The sequence below is a fragment of the Octopus bimaculoides genome, chromosome 11 (genome assembly GCF_046866305.1).
Source record: "Octopus bimaculoides isolate indiv1 chromosome 11, ASM4686630v1, whole genome shotgun sequence".
Lineage (NCBI taxonomy): Eukaryota > Metazoa > Mollusca > Cephalopoda > Octopoda > Octopodidae > Octopus > Octopus bimaculoides.
The window spans coordinates 53,935,189-53,945,040 of record NC_142938.1 but is presented as its reverse complement, the minus strand read 5'-3'; the positions used below and the strand labels follow the sequence as shown (position 1 = coordinate 53,945,040).

The window sequence follows — 9,852 nt, the reverse complement described above, 5'->3', positions numbered from 1 at the left end:
TAAAAAAAACAGTATATAACTAGTGTAATTTATTCTGATAGCAGCAACACTGAAATATTAGGGGAATCTTTGAGAAACCGGCGATTCGTTATCCAAATATTATCCTAACATTATAGAAACGAAAGAAATTATAAACGCAAAACCACACGAACAAAGAAAAAAAGTAAAGAAAAGAAAAAATTAGAGACAGCGTTATAAAAACACTTAGTTTATGGAAACAAGCAAATATTTTGTCAATGTCATCGAAACATGGAATACATCTTTAATTTATAGAATCTGTTATTTTACAGAATGCGTTACTTTACACAGAAGTAAATGGAAACAACTTTTTTTTTTATAGAGATGGATAGTTAGTGAGGAAGAAAGAGGATAGGTGTATTAATAGTTAGGCTAATATAAGAAAATAGAGGAACGGTAAAACAAGTAGATAAGAGAGACGACAGATAGATCCATATGTGATAGAGACATATATAATTGCCAGTGTGTGTCTACACACACACACACACGCACACACGCACACACACACACAAGCACGCACGCACAAGTATATCTATAATACAAAGAATATATATACATGTATACACACATATATGTACATACTTACATCTACATGTGTATATACATGCATATCAGGGTACAGGACGTTAGAACAATAAACTACAGACAACGGAACGAACACATAGGAAAACGGAAAGCCCCTTGGAATATCCCTTCATCAGCTGTCTCTATTCTATCTAGACGTTTAGAATAGAGACAGCTGATGAAGGGATATTCCAAGGGGCTTTCCGTTTTCCTATGTGTTCGTTCCGTTGTCTGTAGTTTATTGTTCTAACGTCCTGTACCCTGATATGCATGTATATACACATGTAGATGTAAGTATGTACATATATGTGTGTATACATGTATATATATTCTTTGTATTATTACATTATTGAACGCACACGTCCTATTTTACAAGCAAGTATATCTATATATTTATATGGTAAACAAATTGATTGGCAGATATATACACATATACATATGTATGAGGCTGTCTGTATACATACACATAGAATTATACTTGTATGTTTGCTCTTCCCAACAGAAAATATACACATCCAAAGGGTTTAGTAGTGAAAATAACTACTCATATAAGACATATAATAAACATATTCAATATACCGTTTGTTTGTCTCGTTATCTCCGTATAAAAAAAAAAAAAAATTAATAATAATAATAACAACAACAACAACACATATATAGACAGATATAGATAGATATACACAAACACACACACACATATATACAAACATATATATATGTATACACGCGCGCGCACACACACTCACACATACATATAGCATATGTATGTGTATGTATATGTATAAATACACATATAACGTATGTATGTATATATATATATATATACACATACACACACACACACACACACACACACACACACACACACACATATATATATATATATATATATATATATATATATAATTGCAAATACTTAATAATTTATAAACGTTCAATCGTTAAAATGGAGAAATTATCAGAAAGCCATTTCTATTTATTTTTGCAAATATCGTAAACCGGTGTTGTTTATATAGTGAGCCTATACGTTCCGTACTCAAGATGTTCGACAAATACTTCGGTATATAACAGGTACAAAAGTGAAATACGAACCGCTATGCATATAACGAGCTATGTTCTTGAAGTGGGTGCCGCAGCGCGACCGCGGTCCAGTGACTCAAGTCAATAAAACAACATGATTGATTGAAAATCGATTTTACATATTAATCTGTGTTCCAAGTTGCCGACTTTCGAACGCTTCTACACACACACACACCCATTTATATATATATAAAATTTTGGGTAAAACCTCCACTTTTACCCGCTCCCATTGATCGCACCTAGTATAGCACTAGTGTAGCAATAATTGGGTACCCTCCCAGCAGTATACTGGATAGATACTATCCCTTAGTGGGTTGTACCCCCAACCCCTAACTCTCTCACGCTATATATATATATATATATATATATATATATATATATATCTTCGAAACGCCGGTGTTAAAACGGGGGTAGCTGATGAAGTAGAATGTTCTCTATGTGGCTTGTGTGTTTTCTCGTCTACGTTTTGTTTGCAATGTCCTGTACCCAGATATGCACCTATACATACAGGTGGATGTCGGTATGCACATACCTGTACGTATATATGCATATACTCATTTACTATTTGTTTATATATATATATATATATATATATATATATATATATATATGTGTGTGTGTGTGTGTGTGTGTGTGTGTGTGTGTATATATATATATATTAATATATACACAGTTACAAACATATATGTGTATATATATACATATGCATACGCACACATATGTATATCTACATATATGACACATACGCACACACATAGATATACCTGTTCATGTTAGAACGCACCCACAGTTTCATACAAACTTTTAAAGACGACGATAGGAGTGACACCAAAATATGACAAATCTAAGAGGAAACGCATTTGGTCGACAATTGTAGCTTTGAACTGTAGACACCACAAAGTCAAACAGAAATAAATGAACACCAGCCAACGTTATGGAATTCCGAACTTTATAGAATTACAGGAGACAACGTAGGGACAGTGAGAATGATGAGAGTAGAGAAACATTGGAAGACAATGGTTACATGAGCACGACCACAACCATATCAACATTGTAGGAAAACATAAAATATATTTCGTTTTTGGATTTGGTTTGCAAGATTTTGTATGTGATTTCGTGTGTTGAAGCATATTCTGTTGTGTCTGGGGAGAGTCATTTTCTTATCGTGCCTTAAAATTTAACACACTCACCATTAAAATTTCCACTTATTATTTTTATTTTCCTAAAATTTTCGTTGCGTCTTGCAACCTTTTCAATAGTCTTGACTCTCTAGAGTGGAAATAAGTGGAAATTTTAACGGTGAGTGTGTTAAATTTTAAGGCACGATAAGAAAATGACTCTTCCCAGACACAACAGAATAAAATATATTGGTTTCGAATTTTGGCACAAGGCCAACAAGTCTGGGGGAGGAGTAAGTCGATTGCATCAACCCCAGTACTCAACTGGTACTTATGTTATCGACCCCAAAAGGATGAAAGTCGACCGCGGCAGAATTTGGATTCAGAACCTAAAGACAGACGAAATGCCGTTGAGTATTTTGCTTAGCGTGCTTACGATTCTGCTAGCTGGCAGCCTTAAGAAAACATAAAATATATTAAATATTAGTATTTCGCTTAGCAACTATTATATACTACGAAATATATTAAAGGTTTGTAAGTCAATAATGTGTCCTATATTTTTGTGTTAGCAATACGATTCAATCACTTTTTAGTAATCTCAACAGATATTCTATAGAATTTGGTGCCAACAGTGAAAGTAAACGAAACGTCGCACCTTTTAGTGTTGGTTACAAGTTCTATAGAATATCTTTAAAGATAACTTAAAAGTCATAAAATATATTGTTTTAGAAGCGTAATTATTTTGTGTGTAGAACGAAAGATGAAAAACTTGTGATAACTTTCTATGAAAATTTATAAATTCTTTAAAATATCTTGTTCAATGTTGCAGAAAGAGGACAGAATGGTAGAAAGGGAACATTGCATATGAATAAGGGCAATTTTAATGTGAAAGAAATCACGTTGATGGCATGCACGGGACATTATGGAAGCGTAAGAACAGTATGACACACATCAGTTCATTGTGTGTGTTGTATGTAAAGTTTTTATTTAGTCCCAAAAATGATTGAACGAACCTACGATCAAAAGTACTTCAGCTATGACCATCTCCGCCTATCTTTCTTTTCACACATTGTATCATGAACTACCTTATCCCATGTATCTTTTAATACAATGTGATTTGAAGGGAGATATTTGCCAATTCTAGCAAACCGGTCGACCGTAGATGCATGCATTTAATGATGTTGCTATTTTCCAGGGTCATGCAGAAACGCAACCCCGTTATTGGAAGAATTCGAAAAACTGTTATGCTAACATTTTTAGACAAGGGACAGACAAGAGAAACTTTAAAAATAGGATGGATATGATATATGTGTGGGAAAACAGCGGAAGATAAGATCATCTACAGATTATCAATAATCTACAGATTAGTGACGGTCTATTGAGGTTTGGAAATTGAAAGAGTGTATTTAATTATACGTTAATTAATGAAACTATCTTCAAACACGGTATAGAGGTATTATATTCTCTTTTTATTTGTTTCAGTCAATGGACTGTGGCCATGCTGGGTTACCACTTTGATGGGTTTAGTCGAACATATCGATCCCTGGTACTTAGTTTTTAAAGTCTTGTATCTATTCTGTATCTCCTTTTTAGCCGAACCGTTAGATTATGAGGACATAAACAAACCAACACCCATTGTCGAGTGATTGTGGTAGAGACAAAGACATATTACATACATATATAAATGTATATATATATATATATATATATATATATATATATATATATATATATATATATATAAGAAGAAAAGAAAATGGAGATTAGGAAGTTAATCGTTTATCATTAACAACAAATTGGTCATCTTCGCTTCATATAGCCGTTTCAATTAAATCTAATTTGTAATTAAATTATTGAATATTAATTGAAATGGCTGTAAGAAGCAAAGGTGACCAATTTGTTGTTAATAATAAACAATAGGAACTTCCTAATCTCCATTTTTTTTCTTCTTTTAAATGGATATAAACTATATGTTTTATATATACTTATTGTTTTAAGAGAATTTCATTCCCCCCAAATATTGGGTATTGAACGAGTATTTCCTTGGATGCAACCATGCAACCATCCCTTCACAAGGTTTATATATGTTTATATATGCATGTGTGTATCGTGAAAGTATTGTTTTGGTGACATGGAGCAAGTCATCTCAGATATCAAGAGAACCAATGAAATCACGTAAGATTCATGTTGATAGAAATGGCTGCATTTGTGGAATCGACGTAGATTCGCAAACTCAGTTTGTCTGGGACTTAGCAGCACAATAATAAAAATTGTTGTCATAGCAAATGAAACAATTCCTGGAGGCCCTACATCAGACGTTCTCAACCGGGGTCCCCCACCACAGTTTGACAACCGGTGCTGGTGTGTTTACGTTCTCAGTAACTGAAGGGTTTAGCAAAAGGGACCGAAAGAAAAAGTACCAAGCTTTAAAAAAACTTTAAAAAAAGAATAAGTACTGGGGTCGATTTATTCGGCTAAAAAAAGATTCTCCAAAGCGGTGCCCCAGCATGGCCGCATTCTAATGTCTGAAACAAGTAAAAGATAAACGATGAAAGATACAACTGACCATACTTCTGTTCTGCGGCAAATGCCAGTATTTGGAAATACCGAAACGTTAGAGATACATATAAACTGTGTGAAATAAGCGAATGTGGAATACCGTATTTACAAGTCGATAAAACAGCGATCCATAACACGATGTGTAAAGGAGAAACACTTACTTATTACATATTGCTATTTGATATTGCCTTTTTTTCGAGGGAGAAGAGAACATGTTTAGAAAATCGAAACATTTCTGTCCGCAAGAGTGGCTGTTTCAGCGCATCTTCCTCACCATCCTCCGGGGCAGCGTCTTTTTCCATTTTGTCTGCTGGGGCCACCAGGTAGGTCGGTAACTTATGACAACATTTAACCGCAGATTCCATGAAAGAGCTTCGTAGAGTATATGGCAACGTGTATTCTAACTTTAAAATGTAATCGTCATTTACTTTTATAAAGAATCTTGTTGATCACATGAAATATACAAATACACACATAGTACATAAATACATGCATACACACGCACACACACACACACACACACACACACACACACACACACACACACACACACACACACATATATATATATATATATATATATATATACGCATACACATAATCAATATACATGCAAATATTTACATACACGTAAAAAGACATGCGCAAATGCATGTCCAAACATCACTGCCTTGGGATTTGAGATAATTGCAAATGCAGCATTTTGCTTGTTGATATTTCTCAGCAGAGACGGAATATTGTTGTCAACCAATTTAATGTTTCTTTTGTTGCTCCACGCCTTCTTTACTGACACTCGACAGCGGAAGGCACTCTCGACACTGTCACAAAAACGGAAATACAGCTGGCATAAAAGGGATTACAAGAAAATACTCCGATCGTCTGCTGTATGCAGTTAGTGTTTGTTTCATAGTTGTCGACTCAGGAACTGTTTTGTTCCAAATTACTAAGTGATTGAACAACTTAATCATTTTATTAACACTTGCTGAGAACTATGACAAAATGCACGACCAAAAGCGAAGTATGTATAAAACGGATCCATCTACTGGAAATAGCAGGTAAATCTCCTTCAAATCCCAACCTACTGTCTTGAAAGAGTATATCGAACAAAGTAGTCCTTGATACATTAGTGAAAAAACAAACAAACAAAGAAAGAAACAAACAAACAAAGAAAGAAACAAACAAACAAAGAAAGAAACAAACAAAAGACTAGGAAACAACAAAAAAACAAGCTTTGTAGAGATATGAACAGAATACTTTTGATTTGTACGATCGAGGTGACCTGCAGGGTTAAAGAAAAACATGACGAAATGACGAATGAAAATTGAGTTGAGCAGTGTGTTGTAGCATGGTTTATATATATATATATTGAATTAATTAAGTTTTAGAATGTAGACAGTTTTCAACATTTATTTCAAAACAAGAATGGTACTCACTCATTATCAGAATGGCAACGGATCCAGACAGTATTTATTAGCAACGATTTGTAACATTTTAAGACTTGTGAGGAATTCCCTGTAGTATTTTATTATCCACTGTATTTTCCTGATATTTCCCGAATTAATACTTTCCGATTAAAAATGACCAGTGATTGATTGTCTCATCGATTTCCGGTTAATTCCAAAGCATATCCGAATTGGTCTGGGCGAAGGGAAATTACTTAAATTTAAACTATATTTCCTTCAAGTTGCGTCGAAAATAAACCGAAGTGAAACCTGAGAGTAACACCTGTAAACTTGAAAGGTATGTTAAGGCGGGGGAGAAAAGTAGAAAGGGGGTGAGCGAGCGAGAGAGAGAGAGAGAGAGAGAGAGAAGGGGGGGGGGGGCAGAGAGACAGAGAGAAAGGAGATGTAAGAAGGAGGGGGGTATAAAATAAAAAGAAGGCAGAGGAGAAGATCAGCAGCAGCAGTGGTAGCAGCAGCGGCAGCCGGAGCTGTTTCAGGGTTTATTAAGATAGCGTTTTGAAAGTGAACCGAGTTATCTAATGTGGCAAATAATTGATTCCTTCCTTGTGGTTGTTGTTGTTGTTGTTGTGTAGCTTCCCACCGCCGCCCCGTAATCAACTTTGACCAAGCAGAACTTAAATCAAAGGCATTCCATTTGTGCCCATCCTGTCTTTTGTTTCAAGCACAGAGTGTCTCGAATAATATATCATTTAATGTGTCCTTACTTTTTTTTTTTTTAAAGATGGAGATTTGACTGCTATTTTTAGTACGCTGAGCGACAACGTAGAGGCTTCCTCATTGGTTCGTTTCTTCCGGTTATCAATAAAGTACGTCACATATATACACACACAACACACACACACGTGCACATAGGCAAGCGCAGGCGCGCACACTCTCCCCACCTCCCTCCCACACATGTTCACTCACACAAACTGAAGACAATATGGTAAAGTTCTCTGAAATTGGCCAACATCAAACACCAACAACCGCGAAGATCATCTGTGGGGTGAAAGCAACTCAGTTGGAAATATTTCAATAATAGTGACTTCCTGATTCCTGTTATTTCATTGGCCACTACAGAAAATGACTAATTCGTGGAGGGGAACACCCACGTGGTCGCTCAATCATCTGGTAATAGAAGACAATTCTCTCTCAAATCACATCCTTTATGAGTTAGTCTTACTTGTATTGCTCACAAAGTTGTGCGTAACCGACTCGTAATTTTCTATCATAATCACACTATCTGTCTTCAGTAGATTTGGTGTTATAATATATATATATATATATATATATATATATATATATATATATATATATATATATATACACACACACACACATATATATATAATATATTTCTTGTTTCAGTGATTAGACTGCTACCATGCTGGGGCACCACTTTGAAAAAGTTTTTAGTCGAATGACTCGACCCCAGTGCTTCTTTTTCAAAGCCTGGTACTTATTCTATTGGTCTGTTATGCCGAACCGCTAGGCTATACACCAACACCAGTTGTCAAGCGGCTGTGGGGAACAAACGCAGACATGAAGGCACGCACACACAAGCATATATACGACGGGTTTCTTTCAGTTTTCGTCTACCATATCCGCTGCCACACTTGCGCCTACACACACACACACACACTCACACACACACACACACACACACACACACACACACACACACACGTGTTTCTATGTGTGTGTGTGTGTGTGTAATGCTAAGTCAAACGCTAATCCGATGTGTAGCCATTTCAGTTGAACAAACATCTAAATAATCATCGTGGAAGCTGACAGAGATCCGTTTACTTTTATTTGCTATCACTACGATATATCAAAGTCATAAAAATCAATAGAAACGTTACAGAAAAAGTTGTGTCTAGCAGGGTATGAACGATCAATAATGACATAATTGGTTAGTGTATTGTTGTATGTAGTGTTGTGCAAACTTAAAGATATGTTTGGCGTCAGATTCGATACGGGGTGTTTACACACACACACACACACACACACATACACACACACACACACACACACACACACAGACACACAAACAGACAGACAGACACACGCACGCACACGCACACACACACACACACACACACACACACACACACACACACACACACTACCCGGTACCTGTACATATTGAAGTGGGAAAATGGAGATTCCAGACAAACTCAAAGAAAATCTAACGAATTACAAAATGTGAAATCGCTCTTCCAATGGCTACCATCATGGAATCCACTTCCAAGTTTTCTGACCAAATTAATACCGTTGGTATTTGTAGACCAGCCAGATTTCAACCTTCTGCAACCACAATCCGTTTTGACAAAACAATAAACTTTTGTAGCCGCAATTTTTGTTTTTAAAGACTTAAATGAATAAATATTTTCGAAAATTGAATAAAATTAACATTTGTTTCTTTTTGTATCTGGTTTGCAACATTCTTGATGTGAATTCATGTGTTGAAACAGGTTTTGTTGTATCTTAGGAGGATCATTATGTCAATAATAAACGCACGCACTGGTTCTATCTCACTTTATTTTTATTTGTTAATTGGTTAAAATTTAATCACTTAACTAATCGATTGTTTGATTAATTGTATGGTTAGTCAGTCAAAGTCTTTTTCTTGACATTATCAATTTCACGCCCTCTCTACTCCAGGTCTGTTTCAGGTCTATAGGTATCCGTTTTCAGGAAAATATTTCTTCGTAACTTCACTGTTCGTAGTAAATGTTGTGATGCAGCTACAATATCTATAATATTACATATTGAGGGGCATTTTAAATTGTATGAAATATTTCGCCACAGAATTATAATTCTGGCCAACGAAGGCGTGTGGCCTAGTGGTTAGGGTATTACATTCACGATCGTTAAATTGTGGGTTCGATTCTCGGAAGGAATAGTGCGTTGCTTCAATCCACTCAGATCTAAATGAGTAACCCATGCGACGGGCCGAGCCCCGTTTAGTGGGGAATGTTGTGATCTGGCCAATTATACGCCATGAAATCCGAGTAACCGGCCTGTTAAGTCTTAAGGATCAAGATAGAACTATTACATATTTTGGTTGT

The 9,852-nt window shown here is 35.6% G+C and overlaps 1 protein-coding gene across 4 annotated transcripts in view; it reads right to left on the bottom strand.

The window, feature by feature from the left end:
* Nucleotides 1-9,852, bottom strand: part of LOC106876368 (bone morphogenetic protein 2) — a 316,795-nt gene that overhangs the window by 49,384 nt on the left and 257,559 nt on the right. Inside the window, exon 1 of one of the 4 annotated variants that reach the window (XM_089360026.1) lies at nt 6,773-7,797. The exons of the other annotated variants lie outside the window; for them this stretch is intronic. Coding sequence (XP_089216152.1) covers nt 6,773-6,776 — 4 coding nt within the window. The 5' untranslated portion in view covers nt 6,777-7,797. Of the gene's footprint in view, nt 1-6,772; nt 7,798-9,852 lie in introns of those variants that run through there. 4 annotated transcript variants of the gene reach the window in all.